This window comes from Dermacentor silvarum, unplaced genomic scaffold (assembly GCF_013339745.2).
Source record: "Dermacentor silvarum isolate Dsil-2018 unplaced genomic scaffold, BIME_Dsil_1.4 Seq731, whole genome shotgun sequence".
Taxonomy (NCBI): Eukaryota; Metazoa; Arthropoda; class Arachnida; order Ixodida; family Ixodidae; genus Dermacentor; species Dermacentor silvarum.
Window position 1 is genome coordinate 23,566 of NW_023606689.1, and position 26,329 is coordinate 49,894.

Sequence of the window (26,329 nt, forward strand, 5' to 3'; positions counted from 1 at the left end):
AAACAAACTCGCATGGGAGACGTGCCATCAGGAAGCCTTCGACAAACTTCGACACTTGCTTTCTGCGCAGCCAATTCTACGGTCCCCAGATTTAGAGCAGCCATTTGTACTTCGGACAGACGCCTCATCAACAAGCCTGGGAGCTGTCCTCCTGCAACGCCATGACGGGGTCTTACACCCGGTTGCATATGCAAGCCGGAAGCTACAACCCAGGGAGGCACGCTACTCCACCATAGAACGGGAAGGTCTCGCCCTTGTATGGGCCATCCAAAAGTTCCACGTGTTCCTCTACGGAAAGCGTTTCGTTTTGCAAACAGACCACGAACCACTTTCCTACATTAATTCCGCTAAGCATGTAAACAACAGAGTGCTCCGCTGGAGTTTGCTAGTCATGGAGTATGACTTCACTGTCGAGTATATCAAAGGCAGTGACAACATTGGCGCCGACTACCTCAGCAGAGTCTCGTAGTCCCCAAAATGACACCGACTATTGTTTATGTATGTGTTGAGGTTACTGCTTTTGTGTATCGTGTGCGTGTGCTTTAGAAATGTATGAACAGTGCGAACAGTCTGTGTACTTTCAAGTGTGTGCGATAAGTGCCAGTGAAACCAGTGCTCCTTCTGCAAGCCCACTCCTCAGAGCAAAGTTGGTTAAAGATAAACAACTTTCTTGGGTGAGGGGTAGTGTGGTGAAACGACGACGACGACGACATTGACTACATGTGCGGCGCGTTGCGGAAAGAAGAGAGAGAGCACGAGGTGGCGCGGCCGAGAAAAAAAAAAAAGAAGAGGTAGAAGGCACGAGCGCAGCAGAGGCGTTGGAGACGGCGTTCGAAGAGCCAGGGTTCGAGAGGGTTGCTCGGGTGAACCGCTGGGCAACCTCCTGACCAGTTGCGTTCCTGCGGATGTCGGTGACCTGTGCGGCGACTACCTGCCCGCGAGACTGTTCCCGGCTAGTACTGTTCCTGGTCGTCTGATCTCATGCCGATCCTCAACGTTCGAGCCGCCGCCACCGCTAACCCAGCATCGCGGCAAGTCGACCCACTACGCCTTGCTCAGCGACCAAGTCGTCCCACCACGGTCTCCTTCTGAAGACGACGAGGACGTGAGCAAGAACCTTGTAGCGTAGGGACGTAGCATGCATGGGTTATATGTACTTTAGTCACTGTGTGGTGTGTGCGTCGTGCTGTTTGTATAGTGTTTTACAGAGTGCTTAGTTCTAATATATGTTATCTTCAAACCTAAACGTCTACGGCTCCATCCTTCACCGCACCGCACGTCAACAAACGTGACGGTCCGCAATCATCTCACTACAGTGACCACTGTTCACACCAGCAAGTGCGACCAGCCAGTCGCCACACCGAAATGTATTCTGCTCGCAATGCCATTGCAACGTAAAATAAGTGTCTGTGTACACAGACGTCCTGTTCCTGCACATCTGATTGGTCCAGCAGTTCTGCGACTGTGGTTGTGCAACTGAAAAATCTAGCAGCGAGCGCCTGGCCCAAAGTAGTTGCTCTTTGAGAAAAGCGACCATTTGCGACTGGTTTCTATGCGACCAATTTGGTCGCGTGACTGCTGTCAGTCGCCAGTGTGAATGAGCCCTAAGGCATATCACCTGCCTTGGGCGGCACAAAACTGACCTTCCAATAATTTGTGACCACACTTCCCACCATTATGAATTTGAATTACAAAAGTGCAAAGAACCATATGCTGCTTTCAATTTGTTGCCATACCTTCACTGGGAATTTCTTTCTATACTTTTGCCCGAATATTGTTGTTCAGATGCACGAAAAATAAATGTTTCAATTCAGTGATAACATTTAGACATGAAAGGGTTAAATAAAAGACAAGCGCAATGAAATTTTGGCTGCATAAAAAAAAGGACGAGCTTCCTGTAGTGTAGGTACAGAGGAGCTTCTGTGAAAAATTTTACGTTTGAAATATGAATGGCTGCATCACGAAAAGTTCGAAAAAATTAACTTTTTAAAATTGAGACCAAAAAAAAAAAAGCGATGCCATAACCGCTTGCCTTAAATGACAAGAAATTCAAAACTTAGAACATGGAGTACCAGTGCGGCTCCTTGGAATGGCTGCAGAGATTGGGAAGCGCCCATACCACGCTGAAAATCTCAAGAGGTGGATTTTGTGCCCTATCCACTAACGATCATGTGCATGTGTCGTCTGCTTACCGTATTTACTCGAATCAACGCGCACTTTTTTTCCGATAAAACAGGTTCAAAAATTGCGTGCGCATTAGAATCGAGTACCACCCTAAATCTGCGTTACCATATAGCCGTCGGCATTTCAATATGGCCGTATCGCACGTGCTTCGAGCCTTACAGTCTAGCCTAGCTGCCGTAGCTTCCTCCGTGTGCTGCAGTACACTTGCTTAGGCATTAGTCTACCCTCTGTCCTGCCATTTTCTGCGTCTGCTCTATCACCATAAAGTGCCGAGTTCATCATGATGCCGCATTTAAAAGGAACGTGATCATGTGTGCAGAGACGGATGGAAATGGGGTCGCATCACGGTCGTCCGGAGAATCCGAAACTTGCATGCAGGACTGGCGCAAACGGAAGGAGAGGATTTTCTCCAGCAAAGCGACTTGGAATGGTTTCAGTGCACCGAAGCAGGACGTATTCTGCGACGCTCCACTTCGGCAATACGATCGCCTTGGCCCTATTTTGAAAGCGATCTGCTGCGGGAAAAGTTCGCTGTGCGCTGTGTTTTCGCGGCTTATAGGTCGTGTTGAAGCGAGAGGCATGCTAGCACGAAGGTCAATTTGCTCGCCATGCTTCGTACAGCGTTTTGAGTGCGGGTTTCCGCGGTCAACAAGTGAAAAGTGTTCAGTTTGCTTGTGTGCGTGAGACACTGTGCTTGTTAATTTATTTAGTAAGCGAATGTTTGCAAGTTTAAACGGCCTATAGAACTGCTATCCTTATTTCGTATAGCAGTCTATTAATTTGCTATCGCAATCGATGCTTCGCCTTTCGGGCGAAACTGCGACTTTTGTTATTCATCGTAACTTAAGTACAGCGGGAGTAAATCTTTCTTTTTCCAAATGAGAGAAAGTTGTATTTCTGTATGAAAGCATGAGGTGTGCATTACAATCGAGGGCGCGTTAGAATCGAGTAAATACGTTAAGTGCTACAGTTGAACTTCGTTATAAAGAAGTCGCAGTTGCCACTAAAATTACTTCGTTATAAACAATATTCATTATAAACGTCCCCAATAATATTGATGAAAAATATCTGTGATTGCGTCTATGTGAGAGAAAGGCAAGTGCGACGCCGTGTGTCAACATTGCAAGCCACCCGCAAGGGAAGTATTCTCGGTCATTTCCTTTTGGAGATAAAATGAGTTTTGGGACATATCGTGTGAGCAGTAATTTGACTCATCAATGTTGACATGCGAGAACATCCTCCTGGCACTGTGCCAAGCATAATGTCCAATGTGACTGGCAAGTCATCCCACTGCTATTATTGCTGAGGTTGGCCACTTGGTGCCATCTCGTCGAACTCGGTAATAACGGCTATGCTGCGGTGTGCCAGTCAGATTGGAGGCCAGCAAAACTCATGCCCGCCCAGCAACCGATCAACTACACATGAACAACACCGCGCGGCATGACGCACACGCATGTTACTTCACCAACAAACGTGAATTAATTTTACAAAATACGCAATTGCAGTCGCCGACTATTGAAGGCGCGTTGCGGTGATGCACGTTGTGCACTGGAGCACGGCCGGTCTGGAGTGCGTGCCTTGTCAGACGACAGACGAGCGCTCCGGACTGGAGGAACGGTTTGCTAGGCACGTTCAATAGGGAGTAACGACGACGCCATCATTACAAGCACCACTTCGCACGACACATGTGATAAGATGCAGCGCGAAGACAATATATTATAGTTCACTGCACCCAGGGGCCATATTCTCAGTCAATTCCTGTTGGCAATACAATTCTGTGAGATTTCTCGTGACTCGACATTGTAAGCGTTGGCATGTACAGGCGACGGCACTTCTCGCACATTGACAAGCATTCTATATTGGCACTGTGTCAGGGACGCTGTTGCTTGTAGATGCCAACATGTTCAGTGCCGAGTCACACGAAAGTGATTGTAGCGCCAAAATTGATTGACTGAGAATACCGCTCTGGAATGCCTGCTTCCCAAGAAACGTGTTTTACTGTGAGTGAGCAAATACTCACTTCGCTATATCTGATATTGCGTTGGACCTTGTACTTTCGTTTCGTTATGCGATGGTTTAGGCCACTGAAATAAAGCGTGGTCAACCAAATCTTAAGTTTACTTCGTAGTACCCGATAATTCATTATATCCAAGTTAAACTGCATTTAAAGGCTGTGAATAAGAAAATTACACAATTACCAGCCCTGCAGCTTTGCCAATAATTGCTTCAAAAGTACAGTCGAGCTATGCTATAATGAAGTCGCACCTGACATGAAAATACCTTTGTTATATCAGATATTCATGAAAAGCACATATTTGTCGCATGCTGATATCGGTGGGAAACATTTTAGATTTACGGTGTTATCCAATAATTTGGATGTAACATACTTGAGATTCGACTGTATATATACTCATTTATAGCACATTAAACCAAAACAATATTTCGTTGCAATTGAGCGTTAAGTCGAAAGAGGTACGCACCATTTTGCGGCTCATACAGTGCATCCAGAGGAAGGCGCTGGGGGCCAGCAAACAGTGCCACTGTTACGGGCGAGACCAGTGTGCACATGTGGGCAAAGGCTGTGGGCCCCGCTCTGGCCAACTCGCCATAGATGAGCCAGTCAGTGGGCAACGAGGCCACAACCCCGTCACGAGTGTTGGCTGCTCCTGGTGCACCCAAGCTATGAGGTTCCGGCTGGGACAGGACTGAACGTGACCCAAACCGCACTCGCGAGGCACGCCTGGGAGGTCGAGATTACGCAGGAGATTAGTGGAATAAGAACAGTCTCGGATTCCAGTATTTCCAGCGATTATTGGACTGTAGGTTCACTTTGTCAATGCAATGATGCAGTTCTGATTCAAATCCCCTTCAATGCTGACGGACTTCTTGAAATCAAGCTTGCATGTGAGCTATCAAATCAAGTTCAACTGTAACATTTCATTGCTGTCTTTCTAGTAACAAAGTTCCACTACATACAGTGGAACCACGATATAGCAAAACCGGTAATGTCGTCAATTTGCTTCGTTATGCTGAAATTCGATCTTTTGTGCAAATAAGCACAGATTTTTCTTACACGGAAGACCGGAAAATTTTCTGAATGATTGGGCAATTGGAAAAAGCAAATTTTGTTGAATTTGAGAATCGGTAACAATAGATACGGTTTCATGCTGTGTCAACGATATCTTCACATCACTGAAATAGCGCTCATACAGCATCTAGACATCTGGCGGCGTGAAGCAAAGCCAGCCACGCTGTCACATTCACTCGACCCCCACGGTTCATAGTGTCACTCGCAGTGGTATGACGCTATCATGCAAAGTGCCAGCAGCGGGAAGCGAACGCTTCATCTGCCTCTTGCAACACTGCACCTTCGAAACTTGAAATTACACAACCTCTGCAGTGAACGTGCAGGAAGACACCACGCCATCTCAGCTCGCCCAGTCCTTGCACACGTGGCAGATTGCCTGAAAAACAGGTTATGCAGGCTGCATATGTGCTCAGCCACGCTGACAGCCATGCGCATTCACCGCCACGCTAGAAAAGGAGACGCGTGCCAACCTGCCCCCCACTACCCCTTCCCCCTTTCCCCTTGCTCGCACAGAAGATGGAGCTCATCAAGCCACCACCCTTCTCCGCTCACCCTCACGAACTTTCACTCGCACCTAAAGCATACAGTGTCCGGGGCACGATAGAATCTTAGCGGAACCTGTCTTTAAACGAAACGCTTCGGCGGTCGCTCTTGGTCGTGCGATATGAGAGGTGCATTCGCAAACGGCCACATGTAATTCAACTATCTGACCATCTGTGTCTGTCCGTGGAAGTTTAAATTTATTGTCTTGGTATTCCATTGCGGCAGCAGTAAAATTTAATTTTATTGAAATGGTGTATAAACACACTTCGTTATGACGTAATAGTTCAGCGGACCAGGACGACCAGGACAAATTTTTCTTCAACTGCGAGGCTTTTCTTTCGAGGAAACCGTATAGGTTTCCTTTGTAGCAATTGCTACATTTGGGTGGATGTCTCCATTTTCCCTTTAAAAACTTCGTTATATTGAAGTTCAATATACAGTCGAATCTCGTAAATTCGACCTGCGGGTTTATTCGAACTGACGCTGTGGTCCCGTCAAAGTTATGTGTATTTCAATGGGTGAAAACGCTCGGTAATTCAAATGCAAAAGCATTTGCGATGGTTAATTCGAACATACCGAGGACCGACAATGCTCTCAGCAGCGTGTCAAATAATGCGGCGGCGCCTCCGACCGGCATTGCTCCAACACCGCCATAGAACAAAAGCTTTGGAGAGACCCCTTAATGCAGCGGCGAAGGCCCACTCCGGCAAATGCTCGCTTCTCGATAACGGCAGAAAACGAAACTTCAGGGAGCGGGATATGCTGGCGCCAGGGCGGCGCCAGCATAGCCCTGGCGCCGCCCTGGGGCGAGGGGAGCCACCAAAACGGCGGAGTTGCCAAGGCCAAATCCGCTTCCCTGCCGCCCTCCTCCCTCACATTCCACGGTCTCTGCGCGGCGCGCCGCCGCCATGTCGGCGCCGTCCACTCCCTGAATTTTCGTTTCCTGCCGTTATCGGGAACCGAGCGTTGGCCAGCGTGGGCAGTTGCGCTCTATGCGCTTACGCGCCGCGATATTTCACGACTCGCACCGTTCATGCATCGTGCTATAGTGCTCGAATATTTTAAAAAAAGAAAAAAGTCCTTCCTTTAATTCAAACTTTTTTTAATTCGAACAAATTTTTGGGCCCCTTCGAGTTTGAGTTATCGAGATACGACTGTACAAGGTGTTCTATAGACAAGAAGTACAGTTAGTTACAGAAAAGTTAAATACTTCACTATATCGAGAATTTCTTTATATTGAAGTTCACTGTATCAAGGTTTACTGTACATCTATTTCGTGTGTCTGGCCAATCCTTTAACAAGATTCAACAGAAACTACATGTTTACTTTGAGATAAATAAACCATTTCAAATTTTCAGGATACATGGAGTAAGCTGTAGGAACAAGACCCAGTCTATGTTCATTAAATTCTAGCAGATAGGGAAAAACCTCACAGTTTAAAGTGTGCTTCCTATTCCTGAAGTATGTAGATGCCATAAACTAGGTAGTAATTAGCAAATGGACAGATGGCTGAAACAGTAATGACACGGAAAATCTTTTTCCATGACTCCAAACTTGCAGAAATACTTGAACGGTCGTGAGAACTTTCATACCAATGGGACTGCACACAGTCATGCCCACAGTGACTCTAGCTCTAGGAATTAGACATATACATTTCATAGATCTATTTTAAAACTACCACTTCACTGAAAGCTACTTATGAACACTGCTAGTGCCAGGGGTGGGAATGCCCAAAGTGATTTTGTAGCAATTTTTGTAGCAGATCAAATTTCATTCTGGAGCTCACTGGAGCAGACAGATTCTCAGTTTGGAGCAGTCTATAGCACGTATATCTTATTACTGGAGCTGTCTTGAGCATGCAAATTTTAATTTAGAGGATTAAGTGGGGTAACAGTCACAATGCCTTGCATTCTGAAGCATTAAAGAAGTGTTAAAAAGGAGCCTAAAGGTATTTTTCATACTATTTTAGTATTAAGTGCTTGTGAAGTGAATGGAGGTGTTTTCCAACAGAAGTTGTGAAGAAGCTAGGTTTATTCAAAAGCGTTTCTAGGTAATCTGACAGCGCCAACTAGCTCAAAACCAAGCTACTGCATGTGAATGGCTTCACTTTGCCACTCACAAGATTCACTAGAAGCATCTAGACATCTGGCGTTCACATTGAGCGATTGGAGTGTAAGCCCCCTCAATAACCTAAAGGGAGTGACATTCCTCTTCTCCTTGCCTTTCCTTTTCAGAGTCCCCTTGCTGCACACACCTTCCCTCGTCAATCACCCTCTCAGTGTACACTTTTGGATCTCGGCGATCATGCTGAGCAGCAATGCAATTGACGCGATATCAGGATTTGCGATCAAGAGCAACTTCCATGGCACCAACGCGAGTCAAAACAAAAAAAAAACAAGAAAAAAGGCCCGGCCAACAACCCGTGTTTCCACAGAAACAGCACCAGCACAACCACATGACTCCACTTCACCAACAGCGAGGCATGAATAAGTCCCAGACCTGCTTGCCTGCCCTTGATTGACGGCTCGGGGGGCAAGATAAAGTAATTCTGAAAATTGAGTAATTCACACTACCTGCCTGGTCTTGCCATCACTATAGCCTCAAATGACCGTTAACTTAGAGGCATTTGGCTCCGCGGCAGTTGTCTCTGAATGCTTTTGTCATTGGACAATGAGCTAAGAAGCACAGGTAGCCCTGCAAAAATAATCACAAATGAGTGAGACAAGAGCAGCGACAGTACCTAACTGAAATGAAGTGGTTATGTACTGTTTGCTATAACCACGCTTAGAAAAAACCACGGGAATGCAGCGCCAAACAATAATGTGGTGTTTAATATCCTGAACCTACACAGCGGGCTATGGGGGATGCTATAGTGGAAAGTTCCGGATTAGTTTTGACCACCTAGGGTTCTTTAATGCGCACCTAAGTCCAAATACACAAATGTTTTTGCATTCTGCCCCCACTGGAATTTAATTGCATGGCAAGAAGTCAAACCCCCTGACTTCGTGCTCAGCAGTGCAACAGCATAGCCACTGCGGTGGGTCATGAAACATAAGAAGCAAATATGAAGCTAGGAACTTTTTCATACTAAAGAGATTTTTGTGAGGGTTTTGGAGGTGTCACAGTAAAGGTTACTTGGCATTCAGGGGTGGCAACACTGTCTTGTAATCCTCGCTACAATATGCACTCACTGGGCAACCAGCTGCCGGCGTTCCCGGTCAACTCTCAGGAGGTTTGGGTAGGAGCCTGCACAGAGAGCTGCCTTGACCACAGCCCAGTTGTCAGAGTTGGTGTTGAGGTCACGAATGTCACCACCGCCACGTGACCGCACAAAGCCCGATGCCCGAAGCTGGCCCAGCAGCTGGCCCCGTACAGCCAATGCGGTGGACATGGTGGCGCCAGACACGAAGTGCCGCTCACAGAAGTAGCGCTCAGAGTTCTCGGCACGGGCCTTCTGCCAGCGCTGTAAGAAATACAAGCAAAGTTTGGATGATCAAAAGTGATTGAACAAAAGACATCGCTGGAGCCAATGTTTCAACAAAGGGACTCGTCCTCATTAAGGCAAGTCCCCTTGCCAGAATACTGGCTCCAGAGACGTCCCTTATGTGACCGCTGTTGATGAATAAGTCTCCATCTTCCGGTGAACCTCTGTTTTGTAAGCAAAGTTCACGTACTTCATAACAGCTTTTTCTTGGTTTACACTTGAACCTGGTTATAACAGACAAGCTAATATGCTAAATATAGTTTGATATACAATGGACTTCCATTATTTGACTCCAGTTAATTTGACTCCAGTTAATTTAATTTTTATTGCGATAGCAATTATATGGACACTCCAAAGCAGATTTCTGCCGTTGGTGTCGCCATCGTCGTGAGGTTCCGTATGACGTCAGTGGAGATGAAATCGTCGCCGCGTGCCGCCGAACACAGTATGTGCGAGTGAAAGGGCGCGAGGGACGCGCGCTTTCACGGGGAGTGAACCCATGGTGGAGAACAAACGCACGTTCTGCGCCGTGCTTCCTTAAGGGCTCCAGAAGTAGGCGTATCTTTCCTCCTTTACAATCACCATATATGTAGAGCAAACGCACCTTCTTCCGAAGCGCGAAAGGCCGTGGGGGGGAGGGGGAGGGAAGGGAGGCGACGTTTAGCTGCGGCACCAAGTGCCTACTTATATCAGAGGCTCTGGCAACAGTCACCAACGCCGCACGCATTTTGTGCGAACACGGGCAAAACGCTGATGGCGTCGACAACAGTTCTGCGTGTTGCCGGTGCTGCTGCACGTCCAAGTTTATACAGCTGATAAAGCTACTATCATTACTCCGTATAGCTCTCTACAAATTTGCTATCACAATTGATGCTTCGCCTTTCAGGTGAAACTGCGACAACTTTTTTTGGTTAGTTCGATCCTGACAGAAGGTCCTGGCTGGCGCCTATGCATTTCTAGGGGCCAGAACTTTTGTTTTTGGATCCTAAAATTGGCCTTCACCAGATCATTCAAACTTGACCATACAGCATGCCTGACCCCTATGGTGACCCCACTAGCCATTCCTTTAGTGGCAGCAAGTCTTGACGGAGCTTAGATGACAGTGAACGCGTTGAACACACATCAATCTCGCGTCAAAAACGCCTATTTTCGGCTTGCCCTAGGAAGATTATTAAAGCCATAACGGTAGCTCACAATGTCTGCTTAAGGTATTTACCCTGTTCTAACGTGAACTTTTTTTCCAAGAAAATTGGGCGGAAAATTGCCTGCGTCGCTGCAACCGGATACAAAATTGAAACCGCAGTCACGGCGTTCATATGCTTCACCACATAACACGGCTGCATTGCGGCGAAGCTGACTTCAGGAAACTGGCTGTTATTATGCAACACACATTAGACTATTGTCAATTTTTCTCTCTAAAAGATGATGTGCACGTTTGCTTTCCACTCTGTTTGGGAACTTTATAATAATTTCTATGTTAGTTTTGTACTTTGGACACAGAAAGCGGACGTGCATTTGATTCGGAGAGTGTTAGAATTGGGCAAATAGTGCCAAGTCAATCAACGGCATGCATTGATGTTTTTTCTGTATCTTGTTTAATTTGACCTGCCAGATAATTCGGTCGATTTCGTCAGTCTCGTCAGGGTCAAATTAATGGAAGTCAACAGTAATTTGTTATCTTTAGTGTAACAAAGAAGCAAGCAAATAATCTATTTATTGAAAACAAAACTACATATATTGGACGCAATTTTTTCCAATGCCTTGAACTGTTTCTCAGCGTCACTAGGAATGGTGCTGCAGCTTTGTTGTCATCTTGGAGAAGCATTATTTAGAGCACTAAGCCCCTCCCCCCCCCATCAAGCTGCGTGATTGAAAAAAAAAAAAATAAAAATAAATAAATAATAAAGCCCTGCCAGAGTGCTGATCACACCCCAGTCGCTTATCTCTCACAGTGGCATGTGTAAGCAACACAGCAACATATGTGTAAGTAACTCGATGCAATCAACTCACTTGAGTAAGCGTTTGATATGTTTCCGATATACTTATGAGCATTCTTGCATGCTTGAAAAAAAAAAAACAAGAACAAAAAACACACACAAACAATGACAGATCACAATAAACATAACTCCCCTGAACGTTGCATTAGTGGCATGCAAACAGGTTTAAGGCAATGGCAGCGGGTGCCTTTCTCCCATGTCCAGTTTGTTATAAGCAAGTTATTTGACGTGGGTATTGGTCAGCAAGTTTCACATTTTCGATATAGAGAATGACTGGCTTTATCCAGGTTCATTATATTTGGATTTACTGTAGTTATTATTTACTACAGGACATGTTTACCATTAAAAAGATTATTAAACATAAAGACATAGAAACATCAGTGATGACACAGGCCTAATGTTTGCTTTCATCCTTTACAGTAAAAGATGGTAGGATTTCGTTCACCTCTTAAAATGTCCATAGGCAGCATCACAACACCAGCTGGCTAAATCACACAACCTCTGTAGTTGTTTCAAGTACCTGTGTGCGAGTTGTGTAATGTTTACTTAATATTTGTAACACACATAAAACAGTAAGAGTGTCGATTAAGAATTCTAGTGCAAACACACCGCATTTAAACTAATATTGTCGTTACTGCAAAGCTACATTGAACATACAATATTGTAAACAGTATTGTTGTAGTAAAAGGGATCCCAAATGGGCATCAATGGACAGCTTAAGTGCAGTGGAATCCAAACGTGGTTTTAATGAAAGTGAATATACACATTCATTTTGTAAGCAATGCAATTATATTACAGTGAACTAGAATGGCCCACTAACTTTACCACATATACATACATTGTTCAAAGCTAGTTTGAAAAAAAAGTAATAATGTTATTAAGGGCCACTGAATCTGAATGTTGATGTTGCTGTTAACAATTGAACCCCTTTCCCCACCTAGCTTCACACTGTACATATGTTCCCCATAGCAACAAAGCAATCATAGCTACAATAGGCATTCACTAGGCAACCAGTGCCTAGTGAGTGCAGGTTCGAGAGATGAATATCTCGAGCTTGTCAACAAAACTAATGTGTGGCCAAATGTTTGTGTGTTTTGCTCTTTCATTGGAAGGCCGTCTCCCTCTCGGTATTTTCTTAACATTAGAACAATCTGATGATGTCAGGCTAATGTTTATTACCAAAATATGAGAGGTTTGAGAATTAAACGCGAAATTTTTTTTGCAAATATACTTGGTTCTAGTTATATTATTTGCATAACGGAGACATGGTTAAACGAGTCATGCAAAAGTGAGTCTTATTTCACTGATGAGTTTTCTGTACTGAGAGCGGACAGAAAGTACGTCGATACAGTTAGGCTTGGCGACGGTGTTTTACTAGCATGCAAGTTGAAGCTTCATTCGTTTAGGCGGAAAGCCCTTGAAACGTTTAACGAATGTGTGTGGCTGAAATGACAAGCATCTGATGGCACAGACTACTTGGTGAACTGTTATTACTTTCCTCCGAGCTCTATTGCCCATGTCTTTATGAGGCACTTTAGAACGCTACAAGATCAAATTTACTTTTCAACATACAAAGTACATATTTATGGAGATTTTTATCAGCCAAAGGTTGACTGGTGCACAGATTTAATCGGAAGTAAGTGTGCCCTAGTACGTGAAAAAGCGGGCTTTTTTGTCGACTTTGTAAGCTACAATGGTTTCTGTCGAAACATTGTGGCGCCTGATTGCGCGGGAAATGTTTTAGACCTGTTTTTATCAAACATGCCAATTTTTCGCATTTGTGATGCATTTGATGTTCTCGTTCCAGTTGCCGTTTTTCATCCTACATTCACACTTTCCTTTTATTTGTCTTTTATTCAGAGTCGAGATCAATGTAATCGCTAAATACGTGTACTGTCGCAGAGACTGCTGTGCTTTCTCCAATCGCCTTCGCAGCTGGGATTGGTCTAACCTGTTATATAAGAATGATGTTAACTCATTTGTGGACCAGCTTACATATACTGTACAAAGTGCTATGAAAGCTTGTATACCAAATGCTGTGGAAGAAATAGGAAATTCCCTGGCTGGTTTTCGCATAAGCTGAAATATTACTTCCGCAGGAAACGAAGGTACCATAAACTTAATAAGGAAACCAACGACGAATATTATTACAAAAGGTTTGCTATTTGCCAAACAGTGGTCAAATAGATTTTACATCACGATGAAATGTGTTACCATGAAAATCTTTGAAGTTAACTTAAAAAATAACCCTCAAAGCTTCTGACACTATGAAAGGATGCAAAGAAAAGACAAAGTAAGTTCGGCTGTTCTTAAAAACATTGGTATGACCTACTTTCAGCCAGAAGATATCTGCAACTTGTTCGCAGAGCACTTAGGCTCCTGTTTTTCTTCAGCATTAGCCTTGATAGATGACGTCACACTGGCAGATGGTTGGATGGATAGATGGAAAAAACTTTATTCTGGTCTTGTACAGGGTGTTGCCACCTGCCTGGCTAGTCCCATGTTGGGACCGGGAGGTCAAGCCTCAGACTTTTAATCTTTTTTTGTTGTCACTGAGCTCAAGGTTTCCCGTTGCATAAAAAAAAGATGAAGGCAAAATTCTCGACAGGGTACGATGGCATTCCTTTATAATCAGAGGTTGCGGAGTAATCTTTGTTCCTATTTTGATCTACGTGTTTAATCTTTCTTTACAAAGTGAGCTTTTTCCGTCCGAATGAAAAACAACAGTTATAGTCCCTGTGTTAAGGCTAGTGATCATTGTGACATGAAAAACGTTCAGCCTGTTTCTCTTCTCTCAGGGTCTTCTAAGGTTTTTGAAATGGTAATACATGGACTGTATGCATATTTTAAGGGCAAGATTTCTCCACTTCAACATAGGTTTGAGCAAGGCAGATCAGCAGAAACTAACATAAATGCTTTTGTCGGTTACACCACACCAACCTGCAGTCAAGAGGACACAGTGTATGTTGATTGACGAAAGTGTTTGACAAAGTGTGCATCAGCTAGTGCTCCTTAAACTGCACAAAAATGGCTAGTGTGATTTCTACTGTAAGTGCGTCATGTACTCATGCCTCGTATATTCACTTAAACATGCAATATTGGTGAAAATGCAGTTTTGTCTTCGTATTTTATTATGTTCATGCTCTTGCATGTACTAGTGACCTGTCGCTAAGGCTTTACAGCTGCTGGCAGGTACTGAAATAAACAGTAAACAATAAACAGAGAAAAGTCATAGCAACAAGCCATAAAACAAGTCATTGCAAAAGCCAGGTGAATACCTACTACCATAAACAATGGCATCGAGGTTCAGCTTCGGTGACACTTTTTAACTTTTTAGCAGAAAATGTGTCCTTTAGCTGTTTAGCAAATTCAATGCATTCATTACAATAGCCATTGTATGCACATTCTCTAAACTGAAGTAAATGAACAGGGTAAAGTTGGTGCTCCTGTTTCCTTGATCTGCATTAGCTATGCCAAAGCAAACTCTATTTAGTGAACTTCAAATTTGTCACTAGTTTTAGGACAAACTGAGCATAAGATAAGCATGCACATTACTCATGCAAATTACCCTCTAAAACGTGCAGAAAGGAAGGAAAAATTTCAAAGCAAAACGAAAAGACTAATTTGCTCGCTACTCCTTCCAGATACCTGTTTGCTACCGTTTTGTCATGGCAAAACAGAAGCTTTCAGCTGACACTAACCAGCCATAACAATGTTTTTGCTAATCCAAAGGCACTAAGTTACCTGTACAGTAAAACCTTGTTAATTCAGATTTCCTGCAAATGAAAAAAATGTTCAGATAAACCAAATGTTGAATTATCGAGGATTAAAAAAAAAAAAAACAGTGACGAATGCTTAGTACGTCAACATGCTTTTATTTACTGAATGAATCAGCAAATCCTGCTACTATTTTGCACAAAAGCAGTGCGGAAGCTGCAATGAACCTTTCCCAAAAAGTATGCGGCTACCACTGATGGTTTATGCGCATTTCTGGAAAGGTTCAGTCTCGTCATCTCGTAACTGACTGGCGCTTGCAGCAGTGAAGGCAATCGCGACTTCCTTTACAGCGTGGCCACTCCGTGCGTCTTCATCAGAGACACCCTTTTCAATACTGCGCACACATCCAGATTGTCCGTCCATCATGATGTAGCCGGCGCTCTTCATTCCTGACAGCTCACAGTGTTTGTGACGTCGTGTAGGCAACCACTGTGGACAAAACCGCTGTCTCTAACGGTGTGATCATGGATAGCGACACAGCAGTTATGATGGCACTCAGCTGACACATTGGTTGTGGCAAACAAAACTACTGTTTGCCACAACCATTGCAGACAAAACCGTGGGCGCTGTCGACACGATTATGGATGGAAACTACCTATGAAGTCACATGGCCAACGAGGTGTTATGCGTGGCGGTAAACACAAGAATAAAGGCAGGAAGTGTACAAATAGGCACGAAGCATTACAGCATTCCTGTCATTCAGGAATGATTTCCGCTGATGACTATGCCAATGCACGCTACGCTGCTTCGTTTCGGTTGGACACTAGTGCCTCGTTTGCTCTTTTGCGGTGCACATTTGCGGCGCTCCGTACTTGCTGAGCTCTGAGAGTTGTCTGAATTAGCCGGCACGTGGCCATATAAGTCTGAATTAATAAGAGTTTGATTCCATTAAACAATGCATATGCCTGCTGGGACCAGAGGATGAGTCTGAATCATCTGAATTAACAAGGGTTGAATTAATGAGGTTTCACTGTACAACCATGGGGGTTGACATATACCCCAGCTTGATAACACAGACGAGAACATTTATCCACATAATCTGCAAAACAAGAATGGAGCACTGGATGAGCCAGCATAAATTCACGATTTTGCAGCCATGAAAATAATGTCGACAGGAATGGGCGAAATGACATGAGTGATGCCTTTCAATGACTTGCAGGCTGTTCAGAGCCAGCTTTCAGGCTATTCCTCCTTTCCTTGTTCATGGGATAATTCCACTGTGACATCACGAGCAATGTGCAAACTTGAATGCCACCAACCTGAAATGCTGCAAGAAGAGCCATGTGGTCGCTGTAGGTGCCACCAGCCAGCTTGCGCCTCGCTAAGTAAGCAGGTCGCTTCTGGCCCGGTTGCGTGGGGAGCACAACTAATGAAGGCAGATGGAAAAAAAAATAGCCAAATGCATAAATAAGGTTGTTGGAATTCTCAAATGCATTAAGAGCTTCCCAATTTTACTTTAAAGCCAACTGAACTAACTTCATTTGAGTGAAGTGACCAACAGTGATTGTACAAAAGATGTCTCAGGCTGGAGCCAAAATTTTGACAAGGAGACTTTTCTTCGTCAGAGAAAAGAGAATGACGACAAGCGTTTCTTGTTAAGATGTTGTTTCGAACCTGAAACATCCCTTGTCCAATCGCTGTTGGCCATTTCAAGTCTCCATCTTCCTGTGAACGTCTGTCTTGTTTAGATTTCATTTGGGTGAAGTGTGTTCAATACACAATGATGCAGCACTTACAGGGGTCCTTGACAGCAATGCAGCAAACAATTGTAAGCACTGGGTCGAGGCACTTGAGTACAACTGCATAGAGCACCATCTTCCCCAGGTGTGGCTCAATGGGAAGGTCGAGCAAGTGTAGGCCCATCTCTGTTAGCTGCTCAGATGGGTCCAATGCATCGATGGTCTGCCCAGGCACATCGTGACAGAGAAAAAAACAGCCCAATTAGTGCAAGAAATCTACACTGATGAACTCTTTATTAGTAGACTGCAGTATATTTATTGACCTTAGCCAGTTAATGGCACCTTAGTTGCCTAAATGGCATTTTTGTTGTAGTGTGAAGCCAAAACAACCATTTCCCACACACACAGTTGCTCTGGCAACTCTTGTGCTTTTATGACAACAGGTAGAATGGCAGAAGAAAAGTGCAAGAATTACTATGAAATGCAACAACAGGCAAATGTGAAACCAATTAGGCAAGCAGCAAACTTGTAGACCTTCCACAAGCACTTGTAATGGCAATGTGGAATTTGCATGCTGTTTTCTGACTAGAGGCTTTGGTTATGCATGTGGCGTGTGATAGGCTGTGTGTTTGTCTCGCAGACAAATTCCGACACTTTTGAAATACATGTAACATTGTTGTCACTTCTGGGCTATTAATGATTAACAGAACATTGCAAAAACAATAACTGTTTAGAACACGACAAATAATTGCACAATGTGAATGTTACTTACCATACATGATCTACAAATAATGACATGCACACTAGAAAGTGCAAAGATTTACAGTGGAATCTCGTTGGTACGATCCTGCGTAATAAGTTTTTCGGGATAACACGGTTTTATTTTCATTTCCTGCAAATGTAATATAAAAATTAAGGATTGGCATACTTTTATTATGATCATATTTTTACCTGAATTGGGATAACACGAGTGCAAAATTGAAGTCAAGTGTTGCCCAATACTGAAAGCAAGCTAATGGGCTTATAATTTTTCAATTCCTTGGTTGACTTCAATCAAGCAAGAGAACAGGCTGGTTTCAGGAAGGGATATTCTACAATGGATCAGATCATCCATGTCATAAATGAGGTAAACGAGAAATCTGCGGAGTACAATAAGCCTTTCTATATGACTTTCATAGATTATGAAAAGGCATTTGATTCAGTAGAGATACCAGCAGTCATAGAGGCTTTGCATAATCAATGAGTACAAGAAGTATGCGTGAATATCTTAGGAAATAATATCTACAAAGATTCCACAGCTACATTGGTTCTCCACAAGAAAAGTAGAAAGTTACCCATCAAGAAAGAGGTCAGGCAAGCAGACACAATCTCTCTAACTGCTATTCACTGCACGCTTAGAAGTATTCAAGCTCTTAGACTGAGAAGGCTTAGGAGTGAGGATCAATGGCAAATATCTCAGCAACCTTCGGTTTGCAGACATTGTCCTATTCCGCAACAATGGGGACGAATTACAGCAAATGATTGAGGACCTTAACCGAGAAAGTGTAAGAGTGAGGTTGGAGATTAAGATGCAGAAGACAAAGATAATGTTCAATCGCCTGGAAAGGGAACAAGAATTCAGTATCCCCAGTCAGCCTCTAGAGTCTGTAAAGGAGTACGTTTATCTAGGTCAATTACTCACAGGGGATCCTGATCATGAGAAAGAAATTTATAGAAGAATAAAATTGGGCTGGAGTGCATACGGCAGGCATTGCCAAATCCTGACTGGGAGCTTACCACTGTCGTCGAAAAGAAAAGTGCACAATCATTGCATTCTACCGGTGCTAACATATGGGGCAGAAACATGGAGGTTAACAAAGAAGCTCGAGAACAAGTTAAGGACCGCACAAAGAGCGATGGAACGAAAATTCTTAGGACTAACGTTAAGAGACAGAAAGAGAGCGGTGTGTATTAAAGAGCAAACAGGAATAACCAATATTCTAGTTGACATTAAGCTGAAGAAATGGAGCTGGGCAGGCCATGTATTGCGTAAAATGGATAACTGGTGGACCATTAGGGTTATAGAATTAATACCAAGAGAAGGGAAGCGCAGTCGAGGTCGGCAGAAAACTAGGTGGGGTGATGAGATTAGGAAATTTCCAGGTGGAAATTGGAATCCGCTAGCGCAAGGCAGGGGTAATTGGAGATCGCAGGGAGAGGCCTTCGTGCTGCAGTGGACATAAAGAATAGGCTGATGATGACGATGAGTGCAAAATTTGATTTTGACAGGTACTTCTAGGATGCCGAGGCCACAGGATGACAGCCACTACTGCCCGTGGCACGACTTTTGGATCGGGAAATGATGCTGTGAAGACTGGCGAAATCGCAAGCTTCAAAGCGTACAAACAATTCAGTTCTAAACACCAAGCTAACATCCCACGTACTTCATTCAAGTAAGGAAACAAGCGAGATCAAGAATCTGCTACACGCCAATGCTTTGCCCCACTGCCTCCAGCTGTTGATTTTCCTCAGTTTGCACTGGCTTTGGTCACACATGGGTGCAACCAACTGTGACCTCCAGTGGTGGTTTAATTAACTTCCTTCACAGGGCACTTCCCTGGATTGATGCACTTTGAACCGACTGGCGACCAATGGTCCCATTGTACGTGGGAGTGTTTGTGGCCAGCACCATCGAAGACTTCTATTAGCTCGTACCATAGCTTGTCCCGATTTCAAGTGCACTCAAGCAAAGGCCTCATGAGTGCAAGTAAGGCCTCAGTGATTAGCTGCATGAAGGTGCACCGAAATCATGGAGGCCACAATTCAAGGGAATAATGTGCGGTGCCCTTGGTAGAGTGAGTTTCCAGCGTTTCAAGGCTTGAATGAGGCTTACATCAGCTGAAATGGCAAGATTGTCTTTCAGGCCTCATTGTGTCAGTTGCCTGTCTCATTTCTAAGGCTGCCTTGCAACCTTGTTCTCTAGTTTTTCGTTACTTCTAGAAATGCGTCTACCACACAGTGTCAAGAAAACGTAAGCCAGTAATTTTAAAAGAGAAGATTGACATTTCCAAATTTGAAGTGAACCCGAAAAAGAAGTGAATGGATCTTGCACGTGAGCTTAAAGATTTTTTTTTTTTTTGCAACCTAACACAACTAGCCACCTGCAGCCCCTAGAAGCTGGCATAACAAGAAACGTGAAGTTTCACTTCTGAAGTATTTTGGTCTGGCAGCTTTTAGCCAAGATTGTGCAGAAGAACACAAACTTGGTTAACCTCCTTGGCACCATACACTTTTTGGCAATGTCACGGGGGCACGTGAAGCCAGAAACCATTTCAAGTTGCCTCAAGAAATGCAGCCTTTTTTTGGTGTGCCTAACACATTGGGCGACGAGGATCTCGAAACTACGCTTGACATCCCAGACTGGGAGAACTTGAACTTTAGAACATTTCTTCCCAGGACCTTGTGTCCGCGTAAGAACAGGTGGCGATTTGCGAGCTGCACACAACTTCATAGCAGAGGTTGCTGAAATGGCTGCCGAGGAAAAAAAAGACAGCAATGACGATGTGCGAGGAAATGACTTTGTCGGTAAGTTTGAAGCACTAGACACTCTTCGAAGCTTCGTTAAAAAAAAAAAAATTATGGAGTCTTACGTGCCAAAACCATGATCTGATTATGAGGCACACCTTAGTGGGGGACTCTGGAATAAATTGAACCACCTGGGGTTCTTTTAACATGCAAAAACCGAGTTAAGTGACCAAACGCACTTTCTTTATCTTCCAAAGGAGCTTGTTTGGAGACATTGAAAAAAAACTGCAGCGCGAGGTGACCAGTTATTTCAATGCTGCCGAAGAAAAGTTAGTTCCCTGCCTACCGTGCAAACTTTCCCGTTTTGAAAATCATTTTGGATAGTACGATTTACGGATAACATGTTTTATTTCCCACTTTCTGTGAAAGTCATATCAATGAGATTCCACTATTTTATGCACTATGAATAATGCAATACGTAAGTAAATGTTAAATGTAAAACACTTAAAGGGTCTATGAAATGGTTTAGATAAATTTTGTAGACGCGTAGGGTATAGCTACAGTAAAACAGTAGCGCCACAATTTAGGTGAAGCTCTCATAATAAGAGAACTATGGACGATTACAAGTTACCCTTCTCCCCAAGCCATGCTTCTTCTTCTCAACTTGTTTGCCAAGTGATTGGGGCTAAGCTCTGCCTTCACCGGCTCTACATCATGATGAGACGTCTTGACGTCCAATTCCAGTTGTCTTGGAGCCAGCGCACGAAGCTTCTCCAACCTGACGACGTAGACCAGTCTAAAGCGCGCGTGCGCGCTTTACTGCAGGCTCAATAAACGTTTTCCCAATCCAATCCAACCTCTCCGCTAGCCCCCTGGCCATTGATCCCCCGTGAGGGCTATCCAAGCAGCGTGCGCATTCTGTCGCAGCGCCGAGCATGTCCAGTATTGCAGTAACTGCAGGCGAGCTTGGTGTTTTGATGGATGGGCGGAGGCGCGAACTAAAGCCCCGCGATCCATACTTACTACCGCTGTGATGAAGGGGCTTTAGCATAAACGTAAGCGGCCTGAGCATACGGCACGGTGCAGCCACCTGGTGGCACAGAGCTTAGCCAGCCAAACACAGAGCTACTATTGTTGTAACCAAGTGTAAAACATGTCGCTGATCGCTAGATTTGCAGCCCACAATGTAACAAGGGCAATCCAGGGTGCTCATGAAAAGAATGCTCGAGACCAACATTGATTGCGCAGCTCACATCAACACGGAGATCGTTGTAACACAAGCAGAACACTTGTTGTGTGCCGGAAGTGCATCAATGTAGTGATAAGTTGTCATTATGCATTCTCTTTCTGTTACTTTTATTTTAGAAACAAATTAACGAACATGCCAACTATGCCAAAGATTTGTCCACCATAAAGTTGTAAAAATTATTGATGACGCGACCTGGGTAGTAAATTGGATAGCTCGCCCAACTGACGTCAACTGTGCGAACTACCGTATTTACTCGATTGTAACGCTAGTTTTCTTCCAGATTTTTGCTACTTGAAGTCAATGCTCACGTTACATTCGAATACCGAAATTCAAGTTGTATAAAAAGTGCAACGATGCACCCAATTCTAATCAACGAGTGAAATGTGCGAGTGAAAGAGTGCGAAGGACGCGCGCTTTCACAGAGAGCGAATGCACGGCGGAGAGCAAACGCTGCGTATTCCGTTGTGCGAAAGGCCGTGGGAGAATGAGAGGGAGGGAGCGGAGGCGATGTTTAGTTCCCCAGACACAAGGGGAACTGGCGCCTCAATCTCCCACGTGAAAGGAGGAAAAGCAGGAAGGCAGCGTGCGAGGGAGGGGGCTTTCTTCTACTCTGCCGCAACTGTGTACTTGTACTTTGCATGGCTGCAGGCTGTCACACGCACCGTATTTTGAAAGTGATCTCCACACGACTTTGACCTTTGTATGCGCTGTGCTTCCGCCGCTCAGTTTCCGTTGAAGCGATAGACCGCGTGAACCTTCACTCGCCGCTGCTGGCGCGCTTGCTCACACCAGCGTTTTGACAGTGGTTGTCTGCGGTCATCGAGTGTGATGTATTCATGTTTGCTTGGGCGCACTGACACCATGCTTGTTAATTCAGTTAGTAAGTGAATGTGTTCCAAGTTTATGCAGCCGATAAAACTACTATCTTTACTCCGTATAGCTCTCTACTAATTTGCTATCGCAATTGATGCTTCGCCTTTCGGGCGAAAATGCGACTTTGTCATGCATGCGGTGGTCTCGCGTTTCTTTAGCGGTTTTCTTTTTTCTTTTTTTTTGCTGGACACAACAAAAGTCACCCCTCGCATTACTTTCGCGGTTTCTATTTTTTCTTGATGGACGCAATGAAAAGTCACCCCTCGCGTTACAATCGAGTAAATATGGTACGTCAATTGGGAGGGGGCAGCTGAAAACTCAGGGGCGTGGCGGCGCTGCTTCGATTGGTAGCGATGCACATTTTACAGCGTAAGCTGTTATGGGATCATTCTAATAGCCATTTCGTTTCGCGATGATGTCCGGCGCTCGTACCCGCTATCGCTGGAAATGCGAAAAAAGTATCCGGTTCTCGCCGGGATTGAACCCGCACCCGCTGCGTGGGAGCCAGATACTCTACCCCGAGCCACGCAAGCGCTTGCTATCAGGCACCGGAAAAATGCGCTTTAAACGCAGGCGCAGACGATCCGAGCCTCAGCCAGTATGGTGGCGCCATCTAGTTAATGCGCTTGCAAACGCAGCGTGCGCAGGAGCAGATGACGAGATACCATTCAGATGAGGCATGCAATCAAAAAAAAAAAAAAAAATCGATCCCCAGCCTCCGCCAGTACGGTGGCGCCATCTAGTTAAGGTGCCTGCAAATGTCACAGGCCTGCGCGGCCTGGCATCATTGGGCTCAGCAGACTGCTGTGCAGAGAGCATTACAAGCCGCAGCTCGCCGTCGACGCCGGGCTGGCAGTTCAGGTCGTTCTCATCAAAACGAGGCGAAGAGACTATCGCGAAGACCCTGGTGTGCGTGGTGCTGAAATTGGAGCTACTCTTGAGCCGCTCCACCAGCGTACGCTGTGACTGCGCTGCATGTGCTGCGCAGGCCTGTGACTTTTTTTAATACCTTTTAATAAACTAGACGCTTTATGTAGAATGCTTAAATGCGTCAATTAATGATAAGAAGGACCTACCCTAACGACTCAGTACATTTGTACAATATCATCAAAATCATTTCAGGGTCCCTTTAAGCGCAATAAAGAACTGCTGCTGATATAGGACACAGCAGAACTGAATCACAAGGAACAACAAAAGAAGGGGCAATGTGATTTCTCAATGACTACAACAAATTGTAAAAAAAAAATATTTTTTTTTACTAGCCATGATTTCCATGGTGACTGAACATTTTAAAACTTTATTATTGGACTCTGTGGTGTAGCCAAGCATACGGACCCTCAACGAAAACAAGCTTTTGGTGAATCAAGATGACAGCAACCCATCGCTTCATTCTGTGTGCACTTCGTCAAAGCCAGTCAGTTCACTGGATCATGGTATAATAAAGTTTTTCAGTACAGCTATTATAATCTGCGTTGCCTCATCTCTTACACGGTTATCAGTCCAGGTACGACACCTCAATAAGCTCTCGTCAGCACAGCTACTTGTGTAGCACTATGCTGAAGAAGTGCCACCTTGATGAGGGTAACAGCTGCCCTAAAAATATTTGTTACTGCAATGCAGTCTTCCTTCTGTCTGGCAATTGAAAAGTTCATATCAGCGTAGCTAACACTGTGTCAACGTTAAATGGAAACTGCCAAATCAAGAGCGGTCTGGTAAGCACTATGTTGAGAACAGGGAAGACTCACCTTCAGGAGGGTGACAGCTGTTCTCGTGACTAAGAACGCAGGTGGATCCGGAGCTCGTGCCAGAAAGTCAGCTATGGGGACGTTAGGTGGCACAAGAAGCTTTGCCTGCAACACAAAAGCAAAACATGAGTTCAAGGCAAGACAAGAATAGTGAAGACATGCAATATAAGTCATGCTGGTCCTCAATGCACTATACCACATGACAACCACACACTATTACTGTCATTGCCAGCACTAGCCATAGCTCCACCTATGTTACTACAGTAGCTGCGTAATTTGGATACATAATGCTACACTGCAGTTCCACTAGTATAATTATCATCGGTCACACAAATATCTCGAAGTGAACTAGGAGTATTCGACGAAACCTTCAGAATTTCTGGCATACTGCAGCAGAACTTCACCGATGCACTCCCAGTTTGCAGTCTTAAGTACACAATTAACATGATACAATTTGACTCATGCATTTTCCAGAATGGAATGCTTAATTTTTTTCACGCATTTCTGCTAACTGAGTAACTATTGACTGAGACTATAGTACTGAGAAACTATTGACTGCGCTTCACTCATTTGATGTCACTGCTGCCACTGGATACACATGCATAGGCACAACATTTTTAAACGCTGACTGTCCTATCATTTGTCACAATTATTGAACACTTTTGAATACTAGTTCATTGTATTTTCTAGTGCACTCAAATAAAGCACCACCCTCAGTTTAATTTTTACCAAAACTAATTTTTATCAAAACCTGCGCAGTTGTCGAAGACACCAGCACCTCTTACAAGTCTGTTTTTATGGCTGTTACCTCAATGAACTTGCCGAGACATTCCACCCAATCAGAAAACAAGGCTGAAAACTAACCGGCACAGACAAGCCAGCAGAGCGGGATCTGGGCGGGATCCATAATCGTCAAGCAACCAGCTACGTCACGTGGCTGCGCAATCTCTCATTGGTTCCCCTGTCGAGTGGACCGGACCCCATTACAGCCTAGCTGATGCTTTGACCAGCGAGAAAGAAGACGAGGACCGCTGCAACGACGACCACGTGTCAGCTAAAACGCTCCCTACAGCAGCCACGACGGCTAAAACGCTCCCTACACTCGACGTGCTGAGGCGTTCAGTGGCGTGAACTCACGAGCGCACACTTTTACGCCTTCCAGAAGGCGATCGTTGATGATTAGGGCAAGAAGAAAATGCACACGGATAGTATAACCCCATTAATACGTTTTTTAAAGGGACCACAAAAAAAAAGTTGCAGTTTCGCCCAAAAGGTGAAGCAATGATTGCAATAGCATATATTAGTAGACAGCTGTTCGAAGTAAGGATAGCAGTTTATATAATATAATATGCATATATATAATATAATATACATATAAAGTTGTAAACATTCACTTACTAACTAAATAGACAAACACAGTGTCACGCGCGCACAGGTAAACATGAACCCATCGCGCTCGATGACCGCGGGAACTCGCTGTCAGCAGCAGCAAGCGAATTGACCTTTGCACTGTCTCTCGCTTCAAAGCGAACGAAACATCGAAAGCACAGTGCATACTAAGCTATCCGGCACTAGGCCCACTTTGTAAACGTCGCAAATCGTTTTGAAGATGAGGCCCGCACGGGCGCACACATTGCACACGTCGTAGATTGCTTTCAAGATACGGCGGCTGTGCCGTGTCGGCGACATGCTGGTTGCTTGTTGCAACGTGCAAGCTGGCTGCACCGCTAAATTTACGTGACCGCTACATTCAAACGCAACGTAAAATGCAGGAAAATTACAAATTGGCGACGTATCAAGGGGAACTTAATACATGGAAGTCAATGTAGGATTTAGATCGGGAACACAAAAACGCGACGTAGCGGCTGGGAAAACGTAGCAGCGAGGAATGTATCAACAGGGTACCACCATTAGGAATTTTTTTCTGCTAAAAATAAATTCATTTATTCTTGATATTGTGCATGGTTTGGTGATACGAATTTTGGGTGATACGAATATTTCACGCGACCCCGCGAGATTCGTATCACTGAGATTTTACTGTAGTAGATTCATTCGCATGGCACAACTCACAGTCCGAGACTCAAAGAGAACTTGTATAGATGTGCCAGCCGGTTACACTCACTCAATCCCATGACATCGAGGTGGAGGTTCAATATCAGCATCTCTCGGAAACTACAGTGGAATCTTGTTTATACGATCTTCACAG

At 44.5% G+C, this 26,329-nt stretch overlaps 1 protein-coding gene across 1 annotated transcript in view; it reads right to left on the reverse strand.

Moving 5' to 3' along the window:
- Positions 1-3,533: 3,533 nt before the first annotated feature.
- The window catches only part of LOC119435471 (3'-5' RNA helicase YTHDC2-like), a 31,976-nt gene continuing 9,180 nt past the window's right edge, over positions 3,534-26,329 (reverse strand). Inside the window, exons 8-13 of the mRNA XM_037702321.2 lie at positions 24,124-24,228; positions 16,810-16,975; positions 16,333-16,439; positions 9,007-9,278; positions 4,665-4,924; positions 3,534-3,538 (exon numbers count right to left, since the gene is read on the reverse strand). Of these exons, the coding sequence (XP_037558249.1) occupies positions 3,534-3,538; positions 4,665-4,924; positions 9,007-9,278; positions 16,333-16,439; positions 16,810-16,975; positions 24,124-24,228 (915 nt within the window). The remainder of the gene's footprint in view (positions 3,539-4,664; positions 4,925-9,006; positions 9,279-16,332; positions 16,440-16,809; positions 16,976-24,123; positions 24,229-26,329) is intronic.